Source organism: Zingiber officinale, chromosome 4B, assembly GCF_018446385.1.
Source record: "Zingiber officinale cultivar Zhangliang chromosome 4B, Zo_v1.1, whole genome shotgun sequence".
Taxonomy (NCBI): domain Eukaryota; kingdom Viridiplantae; phylum Streptophyta; class Magnoliopsida; order Zingiberales; family Zingiberaceae; genus Zingiber; species Zingiber officinale.
In genome coordinates, this window is record NC_055993.1 from 136797062 (window position 1) to 136824760 (window position 27699).

The 27699-nt window shown below is 40.3% G+C and overlaps 2 protein-coding genes across 2 annotated transcripts; both read left to right on the forward strand.

The window, feature by feature from the left end:
* The first annotated feature begins 416 nt into the window (after positions 1 to 416).
* LOC121976947 (AMSH-like ubiquitin thioesterase 1) lies at positions 417 to 13378 on the forward strand. The gene is made up of 14 exons (XM_042529380.1): positions 417 to 770; positions 4225 to 4289; positions 7104 to 7179; positions 7363 to 7539; positions 7686 to 7780; positions 8640 to 8745; positions 8826 to 8872; positions 9753 to 10077; positions 10239 to 10328; positions 10418 to 10480; positions 10557 to 10631; positions 11398 to 11460; positions 11594 to 11646; positions 12977 to 13378. Exons 1-14 carry the CDS (start codon positions 657 to 659, stop codon positions 13149 to 13151), a joined length of 1524 nt encoding a protein of 507 aa, XP_042385314.1. The 5' UTR covers positions 417 to 656; the 3' UTR covers positions 13152 to 13378.
* A 1229-nt stretch (positions 13379 to 14607) lies between these two features.
* Positions 14608 to 16240, forward strand: LOC121976948. The gene is made up of 2 exons (XM_042529381.1): positions 14608 to 14946; positions 15285 to 16240. Exon 2 carries the CDS (start codon positions 15323 to 15325, stop codon positions 15821 to 15823), a length of 501 nt encoding a protein of 166 aa, XP_042385315.1. The 5' UTR covers positions 14608 to 14946; positions 15285 to 15322; the 3' UTR covers positions 15824 to 16240.
* The last annotated feature ends 11459 nt before the right edge of the window (positions 16241 to 27699 follow it).

Sequence of the window (27699 nt, forward strand, 5' to 3'; positions counted from 1 at the left end):
CGTTTTTGGACTTTTTTTATTCAATTTTGGACTTTTTGTACCTAAAAAATCTAAGAGACAATTTAGGTAACAATATTTGCACGAGGGAGTTGAAATAAGTAATACTTTACATGCAGGGAGTGGAAATAAAGTTTTTTAGACATGGAGATTACATGCAAAGTTAACATTATGATTGAAAATTTTTCTCTAATTTACCGTTATATTTTTATAATTTTTTTATCTTTTAAAATAACTTCATTCATTCATCTCGATCTCTTTTATAAAAGTTTATTTAATTTATTTTTTATAATTTTTATATTTAGATACGTACTTAAATATTTTTCACGATATTTACAATCTAATTTAATCTATTTATTTAAAACATTTCTATTTTTTTATTAAATAGAAGTTTTTTATAATATACAAAAAATGATGACATTGTGGCAAAACTCAATGCTTATTGCAATTTTGCCCCTCTCCGTTCGTCCTCGCGACGTACCAAATCACATTGACGATTCTCGCCGATCTCAATCTTGTTTTCTAGAAGAGGATTTCGTTCCTTCCAATCCATTTTCCGTCAACTGGATCGGTGGGTTTCCTTTCATATAATCTCTGTTTGGATGCGGGTTTGAGGATTTGGGCTGCGGAGCTGAGTAGGTGGAAACCCTAAGATCAAGATGAAGCCTTCTGCCGGGGAGATCAAGATCTCGGAGAGCGCCAAGAGGCTCGATGTTGACAATCGTATCTCCCTCAGTTTCTACTATCGGATAGCCCATAATCTTCTCAGACAGGTTGTAATTCTATTCGTTTTTTTGATACTACTGTTTTGTTAATCTTAGTCTTGGTTATTCGTCAATTATGGCAGGTGATACATAACTAAACCCTTAAGCATTCGCTCTTTTTTACGGGGGAATTTAAGATTTTGGTCAAATTTCAATTATTATCAGCCGTATCTAATAGATAAAGTGCCAGTTAAACAGTACGATTACTAGTTGAATAGCAGCATTTGACAATACGGCAGCAATTCCTGTTTTGTTCTATACAATTACTCAAGATGTTTGTTGCCTGATGCTATGGGCCTGTGTTTTCTGGTTCACGAGTGATGTAGTCTAGGACTTGAAAGACAGATGGTTCAAGTCTAAGTTATCTTGATGTGATGTAGTCTAGGGTTTGTAAAACAGATGATTCAAAACTCTAGGGTTTAGTTGGAAAAGGGTAAAGAAGCATTTCTTAACATAATGGCTTAGCTTGGATTAGTGTTCTTTTGTTGATGTTGAAGTCGACATATTAGGGATGTAAAACCACTGAACAGAGGTACGGGAACAGTGGTGAGATGGAAGATAACGGTAAGAAGTTAGGGGAAAACCAAAGTAGATTAGTTATCAAACATACAAGGTTCATTATACAGACACATCCATGTTAGGATTATAGAAAACAGTACACTAATTAATATAACTACTTATGAAACACATAAAATCACTCGTTGAATCCACACAAGCACTAGTTTTCATCAATTAATTAATAAAGAAACCATGGCAAATAATCAAATTCCTCTTGTTTCATTTCCCCGACCAGCAAAATTTGTCTTAGACCAGTTGGGTTAGAGAAAATAACTCAAAATAACTAAGTTTTTCAATAATCATATCAAAGGGTGTGTGACTGCTAGATGGACTTTTGTGGACATGTAGATTTTGACAAGATATGAATAAAGTAATCATTTGAAGAATCCATTCATCTTTAACATTTTCTTGCTCAACAATTAACTAGATTGCATTAACAATTGCTTTGATGAAGAATGGAATCCTATGTAACGACACTTTCTCAATCTGTGGAGGTGAGAATTTTTAATGGAAATGTTGATCTTGGAATGTGAGACAATGATTCAAAGAATTACTTATTAGATAGAAAATCATCTATAGAAGCGTCATCATTTGCTTATCCCTTCAAATGAATAGGACAAGGTGTCAAATTGCTTTGACGAAGACCACACTACCTATGTCTACACATTCATTTGGTAGAGGGTTCAACTTGTTTTTGGAAGTGTCAATATTGGAAGCTTACCTATAAACAAGGATAGTGACTCAAAGGTTTTGTTCTGAGATAATAAGTAATTTATAGTGGCTTGAGTTTGTTTTGCCCATTAAATAATATCTATCCATTAAACCCACTAAACATCTTGTAAGAAAAGGCATGACTTTATGGAGAATGGCCTATTATGATACTTATAGTTGATTAAATTACTAATGTATCATCAGTTGGTATTGAACTTAGCCATTTATAGAGCTTTGAAATTTTTTTAAGAAAATAACAAGCCCACTAAATAATAAAACTATCCATTTAACCTACTAAACATCCACCAAGTTCAGTAAAAAAGGTTCTACTATGTGAAGAAATTACAAAAAGAAATCTTATGATTAATTAAACTCCTAATGCATCATCAATTTATGTCAGAGCCAAACTACTATTTCTTCTTTTCTCTTCATTCAGAGAACGTCCAACCTGCTATTGATCTTAGCTTGGGTTCATAGTTGTCAAATCCTTCACACTTTTGTATGAAGAATGTCTAAACTAGATAAAAAAAAAACAAAATAACTGGGGCTTCCTTTTGACAATTGAAAATTTTGCTTAATTATTCTATTGATATATTTGGTCATAGATGTCCACTTATAGTAATTACTGATACAATGTATATATTCAATTAATTAGTACAAGTTTTTAATAATTAAGTTGGACAACTTCTGTAGCAGTAGGTAGTTTACCTATGTATGGTGTTGTTTGTTTCTGCCACATGGCTATAGAAAAGCATGATATGCGATTATTGCTGATTACAGATTTTTTTCATTTATCCTTCTTCCACTTTCCATATACTAAATTTAGTAACATTATTAGTAATATATTAAAAAGAGAGCTTAATATTAACCTTCTAATTCATTATTTTAGACTTTTCTTCATTATATTATTAATCTTAATCTTCTAATTCATTTTATAAGACTTTTTTTTTTCTCATTTCAGACATGTAACAATTTTATTTTAGTCCTTTTTAAAACTTTCTAATACCAATTTAGGTACTGATCCTACCATTCCAATATATCCTATGTTAAAATTTAAATCAATTAATTATGGTACCTATTTTGCCAATATGATTAGTTGTATTGACAATGAGTTAAAACTTGTGCAACAATATATGAGTATACAACTATATCTTATGTGAAATTAATTAACTGAAGCAATCGATTTAAACAAAATTTATACCTATCACTTAATAATTAAATTAATCTTCTTAAAGAATCTATAAGTTCATATATATATATATATATATATAATACACAAACAATAAGACACATAACATGTACCAATATGCTTGTTTTTTTAATCAATCGAAAATTCCAAATAATTCATGTAAAAGAAAATTTAGATGTGGACTAAACAATAGTAATAACACGTGGACTAATTTAATCAAATTAATACTAATCAATCATGACCTGAATTTTAGTTAGGGATTTATTTAGCATATAAAATCCTCATGCACTCATAAATGAATGCAGTCTGTCCTCTCATTACGTAGCTTGGCAACCACATAAATAATTGAAATGGATTTTTTTAAAAAACAATGGCTTAAAGTTTCTCATGCAATATCTCTCTTGATATGAGGTAGAGGGAAGTGATCTACTTGACTGGTGATTTTATTTTCATGCTTCTTAAGTCATACCATGTTTTGCAGAGTGTTACATTTTTTGCTGATGGGGCAACACATGTTTTGCAGAGTGTTACATTTTTTGCTGATGGGGCAACACATATTGTTAGATTAATAATATGTTTCTCAAGGAAAAGGATAACTGAAACTAATATATCTTCTTTCCCTTAGAAAATGACTTTGGTACTTTTTATATTTTGGCCGGGATATATGGAATGTTGTGTCAATCAAAATTTAGATGGCCAACATTAGTAAGCATCTTAGCTTTTCAATTTGAAGAGCCTTTCGACTGGTGGGCAGTGTCTATTGAATCAGTAGATTGAGCCCTTATATGGTGGCATTTTTCTTCCATTCCTGGCATTCCTTGTCTTGCTCCAATAAGTAGAGCATAAGTTATCATTAATGCTTATTGGTTTCCTTCAGTCGGCTGACAATTATTGATATATAAGTGTAGTAACTGTAGTTTTCCATCCTTAGTTGTTATATTAAGAGGTTTCATTATTCTATTTCTCTTTATTTCTTGATCACTTCAATCTTTTGGCATAGTGCAGGCAGACATTTACCGGAGCGAGAAGGATATCATTGATCTTTATGTTATGCTTATGAGATTCTCAAGGTCAGAAGTAGTATGTTAATGCAAGCATTGAAATGCATTACCTCTTAATACTAGAGTTGGTTCTCCAAAGCATCCTTTATATATGGTTATGATGTTTGTTGACAACCATTATATTTCACTTTTCTTCAAAATGTACTCAATTGCTCTTATTTTGATGTAGTATAGGGAATAACTCAGCTCACTGAAAGAGGGAAAATATGATTAATTGAAAGATGATCCAATACAAAATCTTAATCCTTTAAAAGGTCTATAAGGCTCTTTGTAAAATTATGACTTGTTATGTAAAAAACTACACACCCAAAATAAGGGCTATCTTCTAGCCCTTCTCAGACCATTTTTCCCAAACTATCTTGTGAGACCTCTTGTATGTCCTGTATTAAGAACCCTTCAAATTATGCTAGGAATTATATAGATGTGTACCTTTAAAAAGGAAACCGTCTTTAATTACAAAGTCAACTAATTATGCCTGTTCCCAGTTTGAAGCTCTTGAAGATTCATTCCATATTTTGGGCAGGTAGGCCCCTTTAGCCGTTCAAATTGCTTTCCATTTTGTGTGGGGTGGCTATGACTTAGCTTAATCCGTTGGTGGATTTGTTATGTTTCTTTAGTTGGTGTTTTAAAATTAAAGCGTCCTCTTGGAGGAACTCATATAACATGATTGGCGCCAATTTTGTTTGTGATTGGATGTAGCTGAGTTTCTTGTTATCCGAGTGCAATAAGAATTCTTTTGGTAATAGGTAGTATCGCCAATGTATTAAAGCTTGGATAATAGTGCAAAACCCTTTATTATATGTGTAGTAACGCTGTCAAGTCTCATTGACCTTCTTACCAAAGAAGACAATGGGGTACCCTTTTTGGCTCAAGACAGCTTCACAGGCTACTTTAAATGGTTAGAAAGATCAGGATGTCTTAGGACAAAGGCTTTAGTTATCCTTTCTTTTGATTTCTTGAGAGGCTAGAGAGGCAGACTTAATACACTGAAATTTCCCTTTTAAGACAATTTGTGATGAGAGCCACAATAGTACTAAAGTTCCAAACGAAACATCTATAGAAGGTCACAAGGCATGAAAGCTTTGAGCTTTCTAAAGGATGTGGGATTCAAGCCAACTGCCAATCCTTGATTAATCTAATTGTTGTTTGTTCATTGAAATGCCAATTGTGGAGATAATAAATCCAAGAAAGAGTCTAGGATCATAAGAAGGAGCACTTCTTCAAGTTGACAAATAACTTCTCGTTTCGAAGGTCTCAAGGACTAGGTGGGTGTTATGTTCTTGGATATAAATTAGGAGGATGCCAATAAAGTAAACTACAAAAAAAAATTCCTGCAAAGGGTTTTAGCATGATTCAGGAGCCTCATGAATGTGCTTGGGGCGTTTGAAAGTCCTAATTGCTTGTATAGCCCATCTTGGTTAAAGGTGGTTTTTGACTTATCCTCTATCCCAATTAGAATCTAATGATATCCACAAATTAATCTTGGAGAGTCATTTAGCTCCGACCATCAAATCGAGAATGTAGTCAGTCTAGGTATTGATGGCATGAGTGCTAATGCTCATTCCTCAAGAGCCATCATTATTTGATGTCGGCAATGTAAAGACTCATGCTATCTCTAATGAAGGAGCAATCTAGGAATTTTTTGTCCTGTATATTTAGTTTAGTGTGTTACTGGGTTCATACAGTAGTGAGGGGTTTGATAATTGTGATGTGGAACAAGGTCTATTGCACACTCACTCATGCACAAAGGTGGCAGATTCTAGGGCAATTCTTTAGGAGTTATGTTTTGAGGCCAACCTTAAGTTCCTGGGATACTAAAGCTGTTACCTGATTGACTAAACATTATAATCCCAAGATTGTCATGGTAGCATGGTTGTGATACATTGGCATCACTTTGATATAGAGATTTTATGTTTTGTTGCTTAATTCTAGCAGTTAGTTCTTTTTTTCACAATAATTCTAGTGGTTAATTGTGTGGACAATAAGAAAGCAATCTAGAAACTAGCATATTGATGAAATTGGCAAAAGGATCAAAGTGCGTGCAATATGAGGTTAGTAGACACTGTTGCAAATTTTGATGTTAGGGCACCTATTTGGTACACCATCACATGCAATATCTAAGCGCAAAAAAAAAGGAAAAAAGAAAATAGCCAGCTTGGTTGGTTTGATTTTGCTACAGTATCTGTCAACTGGGCAGCGTACACAATTACACTTGCTCAATAAAGAATAAGGAGGCTACTGTTAATCATCATTAATCTCTATTGGTTAGAGTACCAAAGGGTTGGCTAACTCTTTATACGCCTCCTATACAAGTTATGCATATATGGCATATACCGGTGGATGCTCAAATAAACGTTTACTACCAATGACAAGTTTACCAGTTTTCCATTGTGGTACACATAAAAAAATAAAAAATTTCCTTTATGATATGCATAAAAGAATTTAAAAAAAAATGCTTTCTTACTTCAACAGCAAGCGATGCAAAACTTGTGACTGGACTGATAAAGTAGCAAGCTGAGTGTTATGAAAAGGGTTCCTCTATTATTTCTTGTATGAATCCTTAAAAGGCTTCTTTCCAAGACGTACACTTGTGAGTAGGCCATTAAGGGTACACATCATTTAGTTAAAATTGACTCAACCATTAGATTGCACTTTCTTTATTTCTACTTTATGCTTTTTATGTTTTTGTAGAATACTCATAGCTCATACATTGAAAAATAATGAAGCATCTGAACTTTCTATTTGACATTCAGTTTTACTCTTCCAGATTATTTTTCTCAGTTGATACCATACTCTTATGAATTTAGCATATCTCTGATGCAGTTTGATTAAAGAGACTATTCCACACCATAAAGATTTTCAGGTGATATTGCACGATGAAAAACTTTATTTCAGAAAGGTATTTGCTCTTTTATTATCATTGATGTTTATCAGTATATGTTTTCTTAAGCTGGAACTTCTCAATTTGTTTCCTACCTACTTGACTTGCTTGTAAAATCCCATTTTCTGCAGAGTGAAATCATTATTGTGAGTTTAACAGTTTAGAGAAATTATTGTTTCATTTTTCATATACTTTGTCCAGAGATTGTTAAGTGCCTTGAATGAGCTAGAAGCGTTGAAGCCTGATGTAAAACGTCAGCTTGAAGAATTGAATAGGAGGAACAGAAGCCAACTAACTACTTGGGGGCAATTGCCACAAGATGGTTCTCGAAATGAATCATTTGATTGGCCATCAATCAAAAACTATAACACCACTCAGGTATGATGATCTCTGATTATGCACAAAATATGGTTAAATTATCTGATTGATCATTGCCAGTCTAAAAATAGCTTTTGTGTTTTAGAGTTGTTTGCACCAGTACACATTTCTTGAGATTTTTAGCTTGTCTTTATTCTATTTTGTAGGCTGATAGAATGGTTGCACGAGATGGCTTATACAGGAGTTCTAATGTTCAAGGAGGCAAGATATTGACAAAATCCAAATCTCAGTTTAATAAACTGTAAGGTTTTAAACATACAGCTGTAAAAGTTTACTTGGGATAGATGGGAACTCATTGAGATTATCAAAATCTTGTGCATGTAGCTACTTCTGTCATATGCTTATTTATGTGCAAGAAACCACCAGGTAAATTTTGGAGATTTGAGCCTAGTTTAGGACTTTAATGAACAAGAGCAGAAAACACATCACACAGATTCAGATCATTATTTTATGATAAATGCGACTTCCAGAATCAAAGTATGATATGAAGATAAAAAAATTCTCAGAAGTCACTAAATGCTCACATTAATTATTGCTGTATCGTTCCTTTGTTTTTACTACTCCCATTAACACATAATTGATGATAAACACATTTATAGTAAGTTTGGTATAATTCTCAGTTAATTATGTGTACTACTTAAATTGTTTTAATTTTTACGTTGCATATTCAACTATTCTGTTGTGTTTGATGATAGATTTTTTATACCTTTTTCTTCACTATTCATCCACTGTAAATCACAAACAAACTAAGTCATTGCCTGATAGATTATTCCCTTTCTAATGATTTTCCCTCAAGGTGTTGATCACATTTTTCCTTTGCAAAAGCTAAGCCTGCTTAGCAGTCATTGCAATGGCAACCTGCAAGAATGAAGAAAAGACATTGTTCTTCACATAAAGAGTGCCTGAAACAAACAATTACTAATATTCTATAATATTCAATTTTATCAAACTCAAAGTAGATACCAGATTCATAAAGGATGTATTGACTACATTTTATTATTTTAGTAACTAATGTCCTCTTTCTGATACTTTCATCAGTTGACACTTTATATATTCTTCTGTTCCACACTATTTAATTCATTGACATTTTTGCCTTGTAGATCTTTCAATATCCCACTTCCCAAAGAGGAAACCCTATCAAGACACTCGATTTTGGGTCCTAATGGTCTTAATGGACGATGGCAGCCACCGAGTGTTGACCGTGGAGTATGATTATTCTTTTTTGAGCTGTTGACTAATTTTTAGATTTTTTCCCACTGATAATCAGACCTTTTATTGTTGTGTAGATTCAATACCCTAGCAATTTGGACTTAACGCCAATTGAGATGCCAAGGTGGAAAATTTTAAATTCTTCATTCTATTTTCTTGCAATCTTCATTGTGGATTTATCATAGAACTAAAATATAGATGGATCTTATTATTATTTTGATTTCTATCCTCATGCACTACATGAAGGGGGGTTTTTTAGGAAGGAGATATACTATGATCATTTGATTGACATAGTTGCTTAATTATTTTAACTTGTATTCCCTGTGATTTTACTTAGATATAATCTTTCACATATGTATATGGTGCCCGACTCGTTGTCCTCCCTGCTCGTCTGCGGCTGAGTGGTCGGGGCGCCCGGAAGTGATTTGGGCGCCCCTAAGTGAATGCACTCGAGGCGCCTGGATTACTTTTGGGCGCAATCGTAGACGAGCGGGCATTATATCAACTCCCTATATGTGTGTGTGTGTGTGGCTATACCCTACATTTACAAATTGATTCTTTTTTATCCTGAGCTTAAACAATTTTTCATGTAGAACTTATAAAGCCAAACTTATGCTGATATGTATAAATAAGTCTTGTTAGTCTTCTATTCATGAGAAATTAAATGTTGTAATGAGTTATTTATTTAGAGTTGAATAACCAACATCATTTTGACATTAGCAAAAACATTGTCGAGAGCAAGTAACAAATTTATATCTTATATTCCCTTCTGCTTAATTGGTTAATTTTTTTGTTACAACTGATCTTTCAATGTGTTAAATTTTGTCCATCACTTGTCATACTTTGATTTGTTTGGACGTTGGGAGTGAGGAGGGGAAAATAAGGGAAGGGGATGTAGTGAAGAGAGAGGTTTACCCTCAGGATTTTGCTATTTTCTGTTTTGTGAATGTCATTCTACTTGTATTTAAGCTAGGTATCCATTTTTCTCTTTCTTACTGCAACAGCGTGCTTCATCAACCAACAGAGGATAAACCAGAGGCAGTTAAAGAAAATGTAACTTTGGAGAAGGAAAGATCCATACTTGAAGACGTTCTTTCCTTACAAGATACTTCAACCCATCAACCTGAAGAACCAGGTCCAATGATTAACCTGGATATTTTTGTTGAGACTCCTAAGATGGAGATTATCAAAGAACTCTGTCCTCCACCGGTCCTGGCAGAAGTTCATGATGTCGCCATAACACCACAAGTTTCTCATTCCTCAAATGAACAAACTGTTTCTTTGCAGAATGATCTAATTCCTGCTGAATCACCTCAGGAAGTTCACATAGTGGGTACTCAAATCTATATAGTTCATTGCTTGTGATCTTGCTACTTATCATAATTGTTCAGGCGTTTATGAAAAATTTTGTTGCCTTTTCATTTCATGGATATTCTTTTTATTATTTCCTTTTTGCCTTTTCTGAGTTTTTTTATTTTTCATACCTGCAGTCAATTGCTTTGATGGAGAGTTTTATGAGACTTGCGAAATCAAATACTACCAGAAACTTAGAAACTTGTGGAGTTCTTGCTGGTTCCCTTGTAAGATTAGATGGTTTTAACATAAGCGTACAGTAAGCATTACTCCAACAAACTTTATGAAGTTGTTCATGAATTTCTTTGTTTTGCAGAAAAACAGAAAGTTCTATGTGACAGCTCTCATCATCCCAAAGCAGGAGTCCACATCTGATTCAGTAAGACAGTTTAGCTATTTGCATATTTATGCAAATCAAATGATAACCTATCATGATTTACTTTTATCTAACTCAGTGTCAGACAACAAATGAAGAAGAAATATTTGATTATCAGGACAAGCAAGCACTTTTCCCTCTTGGATGGATTCACGTGAGTCTCATTTGACAATGCTATCTAAGTTTTGCTAGCATTTGAGAGTACTTTCAAAAAGTTTAAGTTGTGTAGATATTTGCTGCGTTTGTGCTGCTTGCTCTTCCATGCTTCTCATCAGAAAATTTCTTTTAATAATATCATGAATATTTATTATGTTCTCAATTTTCATTTTTAAGTACATTTGTATACCTCATTGCTTTTTGATTTTAGCATCACAAAGAAGTGAATCCTTTTAAAAAACCAATAAAATAAATAAATTTCATTTATTGGTTTGAGATTTAGCAAACGTATAAAAACAACCTTATCTCTAGATGTTCTTGGCAAGAGCTCAAACCATTTTCATATTTTTAAGTTTTTTCTAATGAACAAGTTTGAACATGTTTTTTGACTTTTTAAGCTGGATTAAAGTTGAGTTCAGCTCGAGCACTTTTGTTTTTGCTGTAAACAAACAAACATGAACACTAATAGAATTTGTCTTGACTTAGCTTGTTTACGACCCTATTCTCTGCCTAACATTTCTTCTTTTTTTTTGTTGACTTTTCTTGCTGTGACCACTTTCTACATTTAATTTTGAAATATTCCCTTACCATCGAAGGCATTGATCACCATATTTGATTTCACTTGGACTCTGTTTATGGGAGACATTAATTACTTGAAAAGGTCATATGCTGTTGTTTTCTGGTTGAGTGGATGCGCATGGACACACACACACACACTTATGCTGTGAAGTACTTTGACTAATTTTCTTCTGTACAATTTTCAGACTCATCCTACTCAGTCATGTTTTATGTCTTCGATTGATGTACACACCCATTATTCCTACCAGGTATATATAGTCTTGACATTTCCTATTTCTTATTGGTAGTTTTTTGTGGAAGGTAATATAATTTTGTGATGGTCATTCTGAGTACGATCTAATGCCATGTTTTATCCTAATTGACTTTCTGAAAATTGACCAGATTATGTTGCCTGAGGCAATTGCAATTGTAATGGCACCAAAAGACAGTTCCAAGTTAGTATTGTTTTCTCACATGCATTATTTACTATCATATATTTTATCAGTTTACTAGCCTTTACCAAACAGGTTTGCTGGAGTTAAAATTGTGATTTTGTTGTTTGATATAGAATTTCAATGGGCTACCTACAATTTCTCTCATGTTGAATCCAGTTCTGGGATGATTTTCATGTGGCTGCCAGTCTGCCTGTCCTTGTTTGAAAATTGAAACTTTCCAAATCTGTCTTGCCTTGTAACATTTTTTCTTATTTATTTGACTGGGCATGTTTGCACAGCCACAAAACATGATCCTTGCTTCGAGGCTGCTCAAGGCTGGTCGTATGCAATATTAGAAAAGCCAATATTTTCTCCTCCTGTTCTTGGTTGGGGTCGAGCGATAGCCTTGGAACCATAGTGAAGTTGATATGCATGGAGTGTCATTACGGGTCACTGCAGTCCCACTTCAATAGGAGTTCCATACATTGGCTGATCTTCACTATCTCTTAGTTGAAATCCTATGAATTAGGCAATCACATGCTTACCTTACATTGGGTATCCTATTTAGTTCAGTTTATTGTCATGGAGGCCACATGTACTAAAAAGGAAAGAGTTAGGAATCCTCTGCATTTCTCTTCTGACTGGTTAGTATGTTTATTGAGGCTAAAGTTCTAATAGCTGACATAGGTATCAGTTGAGTATCTGATACCTATTTTTAAAAAAGTTTTTATGCACGATCAATGGAAGTATGAGTGTCTGACTCTGATTGATGGAAGTATGAGTGTCTGACTCTGTGTCATGACCCAATATTCAGTTTGGAGTGTTGAGCCTCAGATGTCCAACACAGATACAGAGAGGATAAGTGAAAAGCCAAGTATCATGAAGTTTTAGTCACCAACTAATTGATGAGCTGAACCTTGGTTCTATATTTTATGGCTTCAGTTTGCTGTCTTTCTAAGACTATAAGAATAGTCTTTGTCTGTAAGGATCTAAGTATGGTTGACCTTCTCTGTATTGGTTTGTGTTAGAAGGCCACTAGTGTGCTGTTGAACTAAACATTTCTTTGTCTTTCTCACCGTTGTCTGGCTGGTTCAAACTGTTAGAGTTCAAATTTTTTAATATAAATGTATATACAAAAAAAGGTAGATCCGCTACCTTAGCGGTCTCCTAGTGCCGATATAAATGTATATACAAGTTTGTTAGGGTTGAGGTTTTGTGTTAGTTTGACCTAAATATCAAAATCAGGATTATTTCTGCTCTTATTTACCCACCGGGTTCAATGTTTAAAATACAAGATGGCATGGATCCTTGCATCACCCAACAGACTCTCATTTCTGCATTTAATTTGCAGGAAGCATGGGATATTTCGGCTGACCACACCGGGAGGTATGTCGGTCATCAAGCAATGCCAACAACGAGGTTTCCATCCTCACCAACCACCCCCAGATGGGGGCCCTATCTATGACCACTGCTCTGATGTCTACATGAACCCTAAACTCAAGTTCGATGTAGTGGACCTCCGTTGACAATATCTAAGTATATGTTGCTCGAGTTACACTGAACCTGTGTGCTAAGACACAATCAATTTCTTGTTGTAAATTCTCTTTCAAATTTTACATATTCCCGATTTCCATGGTAACAATTGTGAGATATTTGCTGTACATATTCTCCAAAATGTTTATGTTTCGCGAATGAAAACATGTATTGATCCTAGCCATACTCATCTTATAAATTGGATGCTCTCTTTACTATCTTTTTCCTAGCACACTACTTCATGGGTCATGGCAGTGTTTGTTCTTCTCTTTTTTGGTGAGTTTCGAGTTGTGATTTGCGCAGAAACTTAGGTCGTGTCCTAAGTCTGAAGTGTTGTCTTTTCTTTTAAATAGGATCGATCGTGTAGCTTTGTCTTGTCGTTTGTTTTGTGGTCTGCAGACTTATCTACGATGCGTGTCCAACTTCGTTTTTCTTTCAATTATTTCTTCGATGAATTAATTAGATGTTGACAAATTGTGCTCGATTATGTAATTTCATAGTATCTAAATCACAAACGCAGAGAGTGATGTGATCAGACATCAACTCCAAAGGTCGGCATTTGGCATCAAGCATCTCTTCCCTTGTTTAAATGAACTGACTTTTCAATGAACGCAGATTGTGATGTGATCAGACATCAACTTCAAAGGTTGGCATTTTGCACGAAGCATCTCTTCCCTTGTTTACACACCAACTGACTTTTCAATGGATTAGGAATATGTCTCTTGGCATGCACCGAAAGGCTCAAGCAATTTCTCTGAGTGAAAAATTAATAATGTTTCGCTGGCCCCCATGGCATTATTAATATCTTTATGCAATTTCAACGTGTCTTTAATAGTTGTTGGATAACGATGAAAATTAAATAATGTAGTAGATAGTCATGAGGCATGCATGACATTGTTTATCAAGTGACAAAAGGTGAAATCGTTCGTCCTCAGCGTTTTCGTCATATCCGATCCAAGGTCATCACGAGAGAGGTAAATCATAGTATCCTGAGTGAGCATGTGATAGGTGGGGTGAGTTACACAAGGACCGGAGATTTACGCCCTGACTATCCCGAGTTTCGATCCTGCGACCTCATGTGACAAGTATCCCACCACATACGAACTCAAATGACCTATGGGTCAAACATAATACCATATTAATTTATTGATTTTTTATCAAGCTTAGACAATAAGTTGTAATAATACCATATTAATTTATTGATTTTTTATCAAGCTTAGACAATAAGTTGTAATAATACCATATTAATTTATTGATTTTTTATAATGTACATCTTCTATGTTGCATGTGTTTAAATAATTAAACGCTTTAATCCAATCTAAAAATTTTATTTTTTCATTAATTTAATAATCTTATCAACTTTTATTAACGTATAAGAGTTTAAATTATTATTTATTTTTAATAAAAAGTGTTATATTGTCATGACCCATTCAGAGGAAATCAGTTTGATTTTTTCCCATTTTTTTGAATTATATATATATATATATATTAATCTTCTTATTTGATTTTTTTTTTTACTAAAATTGGGACTAAAAAGTTTTGCACAAGATCAATCATACAATAATTTCTCCTACTCCTTCCTCACACCTTCCTCTTTAATTTATTATTGCTTTTTTCACAACTTTTAGTTCGAACCCTTTCTATAATTTTGCGCCAGATCCATCCCTTCTGCGGCGTCCTTTCGCCGTCTTCCTCCTTTTTATTCCGCGGATTTCTGTCCGATTCCTCTCTCGCAGAGCGTGAAGTGGATCTGGTGAAGAGATTTGCGATCTTTGCCTGTTAACGGCGGTACTTTTTTTTAAGAACTGTTCGATTTAAGTATTTATTTCGGTTTTGATTCGTTCTTGTTTTCTGTTGTAGATCTGTGCCTTCTTATCGTTTACGGCGTTTTATTTATGCAATTTTTTTGAATAAATTTAGTGACTTGGTCGTAGTTTTTGGAGGATCTTCGGCTGATTTAAGATCAGATCTGTTGGTCTTTTTTGAAATTTGAGAATTTTTTTTTGATTTGTTCGAAAAGAGCTACGGATCTGCTTCGAGAGATCTTTTGATCGACTACTATTTTGTGTTTCTGGTTAGAGATCGCTAGGGTTGATACGAGTATTTTGGGGGTTTGTAATTTACAGGCGGCGTGCCGGCGGATCTGGAAGAGATCGGAGGGAAGATGAACAGCTGCGGGTTTCACCAGAACGCCTTTGCCGCCCGTGAAGAGATGCGGCCGCCCTTCCTCGCCGCCGACCGCAAAGCCCCAATTTTGTGTCCCAAACCGCGGCGGCTCCGCCCGCTGTGCGTCGTCGCCGAGCCTTTCCGGCCGTTCCCGTGGCCCTCGAAGGATTTCCCTGATCCGAAGGCGGGGGAAGAAGACCTTGTCGATATGCTTCTCTCAAAGGGCGGAGAACTCCACCAACCGGACTCGAACTCGCCTTTTTTCTGCGGCTCTCCGCCGAGTCGCGCCGCCAATCCGGTGGTCCACGATGCCCGGTTCGGCGAGGACCGCCCGCCAGCTCCCTTCGCCCCCTTCCCGCTAACCCAGTCCATGATGTCCCCCAAGCACGGCTGCGCCCACGCCAAGCTCGGCCTCTTACCGGCGGCCGTCCGCGTCGAGGGTTTTGATTGTCTCGACGGCGCTCGCCGGAGCTGCAGCGGCATCACCGCCGTGGCCTAAAACTGCCATCTTTTACACAACCGCCATGTGAAACAGAGCAAGAGGCAATCATTCGACTCCAAAAACTCAAAATTTCAATTCAAGGAGCTAAACTTTCAGGTAATTTGGAAAAATCTTCCAATCTGTTCTTGTAATTGTACAGTTTGCCTACCACCCTCCAATCTTGTCTGCTTGCTGTTCTAAGTCCACAATCTGTAGATATAATAATTAGATTAGAGAGGGAGAGAGAGCGAGAGAGAGACGGATTGAAGAACCGATCAACCAAATCTTTTGAGGTTTTGATTTCGTTCCAAGAATTGGATTTTTAGCTCTTGATACAAAGCTGAGATTATCTGTATGAAATGTGTAAATATTCTTCAATGTATACTATTGAGTTATCAAGTTTGGATCTTTTGAATGAAGTTCTGAATTTTTCCAGTGGTATGAGATGATTCTTGGGATTGCTTTTGAAGTCAACGGTGGAATTGGTTGTGTTTGATTTGTTTCTTTTTATTGAAGAAACGAGGTCAAAGTTGCGACTTGGTCAGCTTTGTCAACTAAGGATAGAGAGGGAGAGGCAAAAAGCAGCATAATAAGAATACAAAGAGAGTTGACTAAAGAAACATATCTGATAAGATAGATATATATAATCTTTTATTATAATTTTATAACATAATAATTTACTTGAATTATACATTCAACCTATTGCTACAATTGTTGAGCTCGTTCAATTCAACTAGTTTGTTCGGATCACCTAACGTGATTAACTTGTCTAGATAGATTCGACAGCTATGTTTGAATAAGTCGCTCGACTTGTTGGGACTATCTAGTTTATTTGATCCACTTGACCCAATGCGTAATCCAACTAACTCACTCATCCTTTTTAGACCGTCCGATTTGCACATCTCACTCAACCCACTTGACCAGAATCAAACGACAAATGACTCATGTGATTTCGTTGAAAATGACTAGATCAAGTGATTAACACAACACATTTGATTTGCTAGAATTGATTGCCTATCCAAGAGGCTAGTTGGCTTATCCAGTTACGGGATATTTATAGAAATTTTTTTTCCTAAATGAGACATATAATTAAGAGATGTTGAATTTCTGGACGTTGATTAGGAGCGCTTTATGATTTGATAATATCTAACCTGATTAATTAAATTTTTTTTTTTTTTTTTTTTTGATTAATTTGGTACCTCAGCCTAGACTAATTTGACTTTTCATCAGCTCTAATCATCCTGTTTTTCTCGCTAGACCAACCCCTAATTTGACTTTTCATCAGGCCTAATCATCCTATTTTTCTCGCTGGACCAATGGTGTTGGTGAGGTTGTTAAGGGTTTTTTAAAGTTTGAATTGGATTAGGAGTTATAAATTATTATTATTATTATTATTATTATTATAATAAAAAATATATGAATATATTTAAGTGAGAATAAGGAATTTACCTCCTACCTAATAGGGATGATAATTTTTTTCGTGAAATTTTGATGGTAATTTTTTCCATGAGTTCGGAGTTTCATCGGAAAAACTTAAAATAGAGACGGAGATCTCCGATTTATTCGAAGATAGGGACAGATTCAAGGATTTTTATCGAGTTCGAGGTGGGTATGAGGATATTGTCCCTATCCCCGAACCCGCCCTAATAATAATAATAATATATTGTTTTTAAAAATAATAATAATAATAATATTAAAAATTTTTAAAATATTAATAATAAAATTATTATTAATACTGATATTAATATTAATAGTAAAATAATAATATTATTAAATTAATTTGAGGATGAAAATGGAATGGAGTTTGCGATGGAGATTTGATCCCTGATGATTCGAGTTCGAGGATTCTACGAATCCAAAATAATAGGAATGGGGATGAAAATGAGAACGGAGATGAAATTTGAGGATGAAAATGAAGATAACAAATCCGTATCCGTCCCGTCTCATTACCATCTTTATTACTTAGTCAGTTTGATGAAATTCAAAGGGTGTTACTTATAAATATCTTTCTAGAGATTTTTTAAAAACATATTTTCTTTATAATCAATGCTCCAAATAAATGGACCCGATCAAATTGTCGATCGAAATAAAATATTTGTAAGGAAATTGAAAAGAGTTTAAGTCGAGTTTGACAATATTATTTTTTATTTGATTGATAAAAATTTAAGTTAAGTTTATGTTAGTTTTCTAATATGTGCATGAGTGTGTAGAAGCTTAGTGTGTTACACGTAAACCTTGGGAAGCTCGTGGCTCGATGAGGACAAGTTATGTTAATGGGATGATGGTTAATATAATGATGCTCAAGTCATCAACCATAGTTTTCCAATTTAACTTCTTACATGTAGTCATAGAGTTGACCGTATAGGTTGACTGAGATAACGAATTTCATTTTTTATTATTATTTAATAATATTTGATCTTGTTCGAATACTGGGTCGACGGACGTTGAGGACGTGACGCTCTCCTCTATCTTCGACCAGATGCGTAAATCTCCGACGAACCTGTAAAGAAGTTGGGCAGGGAGGGGTTTCCCGGTGACGACCCTCCGACGCTCAAGTCAGGTAAGAGGAAAACGATGAAGTGGCTCCGATAATGAGAGATCACGTACCTCCTGGTGAAGTTTGTGGGCTCTTATATAGAGTTGTGGGGAGGCTTATGTACACCTACCGAGGTGTACACGTGTCCTTTACCATACCTTAGTATGGGCTTGCCAGAGGAGCATGCTGCATGTCTGACACCATACTGCTACAGTTCGAGCACCTCTCTGATGGGACGACAGAACCTTCTGTCGTAAGATTCTGCGTATGACTTGGTCGTTGAACATGCCTGTTGTCAGAAGATGTTCCCCAATGTCCCCTTGTCCTTTTGTCTCTTCTCTCCCCGAGCCGAGCGTCCAGCCGCTCGGAAGGCACCTCTCCGTCCGACTGGGAAGATTCCCGGTCGCGTGCTCGGCTGAGACTGTTCCTTCACACCATTGCTGCTTTATGCCTCGGCCGAGCGGGATGCCCGCTCGGCCCGGTGACCATGTTCACCATGAGCGTCGGAAACCCGACTCCCCGTCGGGCTGTCTTTGATTCCGCTCGGACCCGTTCAGCCGGTTGACCCATCCCTTTTCCGATCGGCCGGGCCTCGTGCTGACCCTTTTGACTTTTGACCTCCACGTGACGTTGACTCCTCTCCAGAGGGGGTCCCCCGACCTTACCGCCGGATCAATATTTATTATATTAATGGGAAGATTGTTAATATAATGATGCCCAAGTTATCAATTTTAACTTAGGAGCTTTAATAATATTTTATTTTCTTCTAAATGAGGCATGCAATCAGCGTTTCCTCATTTATTTTAATGATCGGTAAAAAAAATTCCATTAGATCGGTCCGGTCAAACCAAGACTAGTTAATGAGACTAATTTGATTTATTTTTTTTAATAATACTTTATTTACTTTAGGACATAGCGTAGACAGTGGACACATAATATTTCTGGTATAATGATCAGGGGTTGATTCCCAGGAACTGATGACATACATGCTTTAGCCCATCATGTGTCTCCCGTCTATGTACTTATATTTACTTTCTTCCATATATGTAGGGTCGGTACTAAGGGGGTCGTTAAGATAACGGATCTATCTTTTTTTAATAATATTGATCCGGTGGTAAGAACAGGGGGCCCCGTTCGGTGAGGTCAACGCCACATGGAAGTCAAAGCTGCAGTTGTCCATCCGGAAAGGACCGGGCCCGACCGGACGGCCGACCGGCCGTCTGGTGGAATCGAACGTCAGGAGGGATGGGTCCGATCGGCTGGCCGACCGGGCGATGTTTGGCTGATGGTTAAAGGCGCCCTATCGAAATTAGGGTTCCGACGCTCATTGGAAAAGGTCGCAGGGCCGAGCGGACTGTACGCTCGGCCAAAGCCATAAGGTAACACTGCTAATAGTCTCCACAAAGCACGTGGTGGGGGACCTCTCTAAGTAAACCACCGCATATGTCCGGCCGGATGTTAAGGGAGCTGTCCGCCCGGACGATAGATCTGGAGCAAAGGGGAAAAGGACAAAGGAGGTCTTTTTCTGGCAGCAGGTATATATGTTTCACGTGTAGGCCATGCTCCAAATCTTGTGACAGGGGATTTCGATGTCCCATCAAGGACATGCTGAGACTGTAGCAGTATGGGTTAGGGAAGCTCACTGACAAGCCCTTACTGGGGTATGGGCCATGGACACGTGTACACCTCGGTAGGTGTACACTCACTTCTTCACTGCCCTATATAAAGGCCCTCATTCTTCGCCGGAGGTACGTATTCTGCGAGTCTCGGAGCCACTTTCTTTCTATTGAGCTTCGCCTGACTTGAGCGTCGGAGGGTCGCCGCCGGGAACCCCTCCCCGGCCCGACTTCTGTGCAGGTTCGCCGGAGCTTCGGAGGCCTACGCCATCGACTAGGAGCGCGCCACGTGCCTAGCGTCCTTTGGTTCGGCGATTCGGACAGGATCAATTTGGCGCCGTCTGTGGGAACGCTCCTGCATCCGATCGGAAACAATGGACGAGGCTGGACGACAACATATGGTGACGCTTTCGAACGAGGAACTCGATGCTCTGATCGAGATAAGGGCCGCCAAGCTCGTAGAGAAAAAACAGAAAGCCACAGCCGAGCGGCCAGAGCAGCAAGCAACATCAGCGTCTGGTGGCCGAGCGGAAGCACCACCGGCCACCGTTGCATTTCATCGAGCCTTATTCCGCACCCCCTGAAGCTGCAGCAGCTCAAAAGGATCGGGGATCTTCTTCGGATGAAATGCCTAGACGAGAAGACAGAAAAGGGAAAGCCCCCCAAGAGGACGCATCGTCCGAGCGGATCAATTGCCAATTTTCAGAGGCTATTCTGCGAGATCCCCTGCCAAAGCACTACGTGCCTCCGAAGATCGGCGACTATAATGGAACAACCGACTCGGATGATCATCTGGGTAAGTTCGATAACACAGCTACTCTCCATCAATACACAGATGGAGTAAAGTGCCGAGTTTTCCTCACCACTCTCTTGGGATCGGCTCAACGGTGGTTTCGGAGGTTGCCGGACGGATCCATCACTAGCTTCAAGGAGTTTCGAACGGCGGAAGACATGAAGGCATCCACGTGACTGCCCGGCGGAAGACATGAAGGCATCTACAGTGTCTTGTCCATTTGACCAATGGGGAATGGATATCGTGGGACCTTTCCCCATGGCGACCGGGCAGCGAAAGTTCCTGATTGTCGCAGTCGACTACTTCTCTAAGTGGGTGGAAGCCGAGCCGCTGGCCAAGATCACCGAGCAGATGGTCAAGAAGTTTATATGGCGACACATCATCTGCCGGTTCGGCATCCCTCGTCGACTTGTGTCCGACAACGGGCGGCAATTTGCAGGGAAGTTATTTGAAGATTGGTGCAAGAGCTATGGAATTGAGCAACACTTCACGTCCGTGGCCTATCCCCAAAGCAACGGTCAAGCCGAAGTAGCCAATCGGGAAATTCTTCGAATTCTGCGCGCTCGGCTCGACCACTTGGGAGGAAGCTGGGTGGACGAAGTGTCGGGCGTCCTATGGGCTCTCCGAACGACTCCAAAAGAAGGAACGGGCGTTACGCCGTTCCATCTAGTGTACGGCGGCGAAGCAGTGATTCCTGTCGAAGTCGGCGTCGAGTCCACCTGGATCCAGCATTACGATGATGATAACGCCGAGCGGAGGAATATGGAGATGGATTTGGTTGATGAGGAGCGAGCCATGACATCCGTCCGGCTGATGGCGTACCGTCAACGAATGAAGCAAAACTACAACCGACGCGTCATTCCCAGATCATTCCAGGTCGGCGATCTTGTCTGGAAGAAAGTCAAGCCGGTCGGCGACGTCGGCAAGCTGGAGGTACTGTGGGCGGGCCCCTTCAAGGTTATTGAAAAGCTCCGCTCAGGAGCCTATTATTTGGAGGATGAAGACGGGCGGCAGTTGGATTGATCGTGGAGTGCGAATCATCTCCAGCCTTATCGAGCGGGGTGAAAGGTGCACGAATGTAAATCATTTTTGTATATGTTAGTCGCCCATGTCCTTGTAATGCAGGAAGCAAAATTAATTCAAAGGATGGCCTATGGGTCCGCCGAGCGGTAGCCTCAAAATTAGCCTATGGGTCCGTCGAGCTCCGACGTTAAATATCGAGAGACGAGCCAGCGTCTATAAACGTCTGAGCGGAATACCGTCGAGCTCCGACGTTAAATATCGAGAGACGCGCCGGCGTCTATAAACGTCCGAGCGGAAGACCGTCGAGCTCCGACGTTAAATATCGAGAGACGAGCCAGCGTCTATAAACCCTGCGAGCGGAAGACCGTCGAGCTCCGACGTTAAATATCGAGAGACGAGCCGGCGTCTATAAACGTCCGAGCGGAAGACCGTCGAGCTCCGACGTTAAATATCGAGAGACGAGCCGACGTCTATAAACCCTCCGAGCGGAAGACTGTCGAGCTCCGACGTTAAATATCGAGAGACGAGCCGGCGTCTATAGACCCTCCGAGCGGAAGACCGTCGAGCTCCGACGTTAAAAATCGAGAGACGAGCCGGCGTCTATAAACCCTCCGAGCGGAAGACCGTCGAGCTCCGACGTTAAATATCGAGAGACGAGCCGGCGTCTATAAACGTCCGAGCGGAAGACCGTCGAGCTCCGACGTTAAATATCGAGAGACGAGCCGACGTCTATAAACCCTCCGAGCGGAAGACCGTCGAGCTCCGACGTTAAATATCGAGAGACCAACCGACGTCTATAAACGCTCTGAGCGGAAAAAGGCGATCAAGGGGACTCGTACTCACCGTCAATATCGATCGGCCACCTACGTGTACCGCTCGGCCCAGTACCCAAAGATACTCACAACGTCCAGTGAATACCCGTCGAAGCAGAATATATCGAGCCGACGTCTATAAACGTCCGAGCGGAAGACCGCCGAGCTCCGACATTAAATATCGAGAGACGAGCCGGCGTTTATAAACCCTCCGAGCGGAAGACCGCCGAGCTCCGACGTTAAATATCGAGACGAGCCGGCGTCTATAAACCCTCCGAGCGGAAGACCGCCGAGCTCCGGCGTTAAATATCGAGAGGCGCCGGCGTCTATAAACCTCCGAGCGGAAGACCGTCGAGCTCCGGCGTTAAATATCGAGAGACGAGTGCGTATAAACCCTCCGAGCGGAAGACCGCCGAGCTCCGGCGTTAAAAATTGAGACGAGGCGGCGTCTATAAACCCTCCGAGCGGAAGACCGCCGAGCTCCGACGTTAAATATCGAGAGACGAGCCGGCGTCTATAAACCCTCCGAGCGGAAGACCGTCGAGCTCCGACGTTAAATATCGAGAGACGAGCCGGCGTCTATAAACGTCCGAGCGGAAGACCGTCGAGCTCCGACGTTAAATATCGAGAGACGAGCCGGCGTCTATAAACGTCCGAGCGGAAGACCGTCGAGCTCCGATGTTAAATATCGAGAGACGAGCCGGCGTCTATAAACGTCCGAGCGGAAGACCGTCGAGCTCCGACGTTAAATATCGAGAGACGAGCCGGCGTCTATAAACGTCCGAGCGGAAGACCGTCGAGCTCCGACGTTAAATATCGAGAGACGAGCCGGCGTCTATAAACGTCCGAGCGGAAGATCGTCGAGCTCCGACGTTAAATATCGAGAGACGAGCCGGCGTCTATAAACCCTCCGAGCGGAAGACCGTCGAGCTCCGGCGTTAAATATCGAGAGACGAGCCGGCGTCTATAAACCCTCCGAGCGGAAGACCGTCGAGCTCCGACGTTAAATATCGAGAGACGAGCCGGCGTCTATAAACCCTCCGAGCGGAAGACCGTCGAGCTCCGACGTTAAATATCGAGAGACGAGCCGGCGTCTATAAACGTCCGAGCGGAAGACCGTCGAGCTCCGACGTTAAATATAGAGAGACGAGCCGGCGTCTATAAACGTCCGAGCGGAAGACCGTCGAGCTCCGACGTTAAATATCGAGAGACGAGCCGGCGTCTATAAACCTCCGAGCGGAAGACCGTCGAGCTCCGACGTTAAATATCGAGAGACGAGCCGGCGTCTATAAACCCTCCGAGCGGAAGACCGTCGAGCTCCGACATTAAATATCGAGAGACGAGCCGGCGTCTATAAACCCTCCGAGCGGAAGGACCAGCTAAACGAATTTCGAAATCCTCTGGGATTTCAAAATTGTCTGTCAAAATATCGAAGTTCCGCTGTTCGAATCGGGACTGCATGGTGGTGTACCATGGGCCGAGCGACTGATCTGCTGGATTGGAAGAACTAGCCATGGGCCGATCGGAAGGAATCAAAAGGAAAAAAGGCAGGAGGAAAACAACAGCAAACGAAAGGAGGTTTCAAGGATCGAAACTGAGGAAGAAATGCGGAGGAAACACCGGAAAGGAGGAAGGAAAGCTATAAAACCTTAATGCGGGGAAAGGGATCGCGAAAAAGGCGCCGGAGAGCGTCGGAGAGCAGAAACAGGATCGCAGGAGCTCCAAAGCGCAGGGGGCAATGGTTGGAATCGCGGAGGCAAATGAGGAAGAGAAGGAAAAACGAAGAATTTATAGGGTGAGGGCCGGGCGGCCTCCACCGTTGGATCCAGGTCACGGGAATCAAAGCATGCATCGAGCCGTCCATTTCGAATCGCTTCGATCACATCAAAACACCATGCCACCGCTGTCGTACGCCGATGGCATTGCTCCACGTGGCATTCAATCATTCGGAGCATTTAATGAAAGCATAATCAACCTTAAAGTCGAAGATTGGCGCAGAACACGAGGATATCCGGTGAATGCCATCGTTGGCTCGCTTAAGGCTGTCTCTATGGTTGGCCGAGCGGGAGGTGCTAGTACGGAGGAGCCATTCGGCCAGATTCGTAGTCCAGTCAGTCGGACAATTCGCCTCCTTCGACTAGACTTGAAGGGGAGGCAAGTGATCCGGTGGTAAGAACAGGGGGCCCCGTTCGGTGAGGTCAACGCCACGTGGAAGTCAAAGTGGCAGTTGTCCATCCGGAAAGGACCGGGCCCGACCGGACGACCGACCGGCCGTTCGGTGGAATCGAACGTCAGGAGGGATGGGTCCGATCGGCTGGCCGACCGGGCGATGTTCGGCTGATGGTTAAAGGCGCCCTATCGAAATTAGGGTTCCGACGCTCATTGGAAAAGGTCGCAGGGCCGAGCGGACTGTACGCTCGGCCAAATCCATAAGGTAACACTGCTAATAGTCTCCACAAAGCACGTGGTGGGGGACCTCCCCAAGTAAACCATCGCATATGTCCGGCCGGATGTTAAGGGAGCTGTCCGCCCGGACGATAGATCTGGAGCAAAGGGGAAAAGGACAAAGGAGGTCTTTTTCTGGCAGCAGGTATATATGTTTCACGTGTAGGCCATGCTCCAAATCTTGTGACAGGGGATTTCGATGTCCCATCAAGGACATGCTGAGACTGTAGCAGTATGTGTTAGGGAAGCTCACTGACAAGCCCTTACTTGGGTATGGGCCATGGACACGTGTACACCTCGGTAGGTGTACACTCACTTCTTCACTGCCCTATATAAAGGCCCTCATTCTTCGCCGGAGGTACGTATTCTGCGAGTCTCGGAGCCACTTTCTTTCTATTGAGCTTCGCCTGACTTGAGCGTCGGAGGGTCGCCGCCGGGAACCCCTCCCCGGCCCGACTTCTGTGCAGGTTCGCCGGAGCTTCGGAGGCCTACGCCATCGACTAGGAGCGCGCCACGTGCCTAGCGTCCTTTGGTTCGGCGATTCGGACAGGATCAAATATTTTATTTGACCGATGGAAAATTTCTATAGGGTCTAATTGGTCACCTTAGATTCAATGTTATTTATTTTTTTAACAAGTTATGAATAATCCCCGGAGTATGGTTGAGTTAGCTATCGTGGGGGTAGTTATTGCTACAATAGACAAGAGGTCGAATCTTGGTAAAGTTGAGAAAAATATCCTCCCGATAATAATCAACTATAGTTTCTCAATTTACTTCCTCACATATAATCGTGTGGCCGATCGTGTGAAATCGCTAAAGTGATAGATTCCACCTTTTATTATAATTGACAATTGACCAGTTACGAATGGAGCAATTGACTTGAGATAATAGACTTGTTACAGTAAAATAAGATCAATTCTTAACTAGTGCATACCCTCGGATAAAAAAGAACTCCTCCATCTGTTTATTTCCTAATTCATTTGACCATTTCCTAATTCATTTAGGATCGATTATAAAATAAGTTCGGAGAGCTTGGTGCATATGATTTTACTGTATGTCTTTTCTATTTGTGTTCACTGTATTTTTCTAATACTAAAACATACACGATCAGTATTTCGCATTACATTTGCTAAGGAGAAGTGTTTTTTTTTTAAAAAAAGTTATTAACCATCCATTCGGTCCTAAGTATTTAATCTTTTAATGTATATTATGACCATTTGTAAGTCTCTATTATGAATATTATTATTCTTATTTTTCTATTTTAGCAATCAGTTAAATTACTAAAATATAATTGGGTGACAAAATTAAGCTAAGACTATTTTAAAATATGAAATAGGGTCTTTTTTTAAAGGCAATTGTAGTTTAAAAAAAATGAGAAGTGCAAAAAAAACAAAGAAGTTAAATATTATTAATTTATTGCATATTATTAGAGAGCAGCGGCGACATTTGATTTTAGGAAACAGCCGGAGGAAGCACTGAGAGGGCGGTATACTCACCGAGTGGGCTCGGCACCGCCACACCCTCCGCCTCGGGCCCCGGATCGGCGTTGAGGTCGATGCCCTGTGGCCGCTTCGCCTCTTCATCTACCGCCGGCGTCACCGCTCGAGCTCCATCGCCCCCCTCGCAGGCGACCTTCTCGGCGCCGCCCCCGAAGAAGTCCTCCCACTCGAACGACGGGCTCCACCTGGCCGACGCCGCCGTGCCTCGCCCAACGGCCACGGACTGCGACGCGTCGCGCATTCGGCGCAGGATGGCGAAGAACTCCTCCACGTCCTCCTCCGACGCCGCGGGACCCTTTTCTCCACGCGGCAGCGACGAAGAAGCGGGTCGAGGCTTTGAGGGGAGACGGTCGTCGCCGCCGCCGCGTCGCTTCCGCTGGGAGGAGGATGCATCCATGCGCCCTTCCTGTTTGTGAAAATGAGTCAACGAGGTTAGCATTTAGCATTAGCAATGCAAAGTAGTATTAAACGACAATCCATGCATTGTAAATTGTATGAAGCTGACAAACCAACCAATTCGATCAAAACCTGCTACTTAAATTACTATTATTATCTTAAAAAAAAAGAGAGAAATGGAAGGTGAGATCAGGCCATGTTCATGCATGCTTCACACAGCAACTGATTGATAAAGTCTATATATTGTAAATTCTTTACTGAATTTGACTCATGAATAGGAGATTTAGAGATTTTTCCCTAGCATATAGAGAAGAAGCAATGTCTCAAGAATTACAAATTAGATAGAGGCCTAACCATCTAGAAATAGTCTCTTGCAAAAAGCAGGGGAAGGCCTAACCATCTGATACAAAATGTAGAGTAAAGCACAGCTAATTAGATGGTAGACTGAGGGGTTTAGCAGAGGGTTACTGCACAACGAATTTGATCTATCAGGAAACCATCTGCAGTGATTGGTGATCTCTTCATCAATACTTTGCAGCAACCTGCAGTGATTTGGTTTCATCTATTCATCAATTGAACAACCAATTCTGAACACAGGGAGGGGGGTTTCTGACTTTGCTGCTCGAATGCTAGTAAAATTCTGTGTTTCCATACACTCCACATCCAACTTTGGTAGGAGTGTTGTAGAATAAGCATTTGAATCTTAGCCGAACAATGTCGGTCTATAGTCACGGATTGCTAATCAATGCCAATCACTGGCCGGCAGTCGTTGGT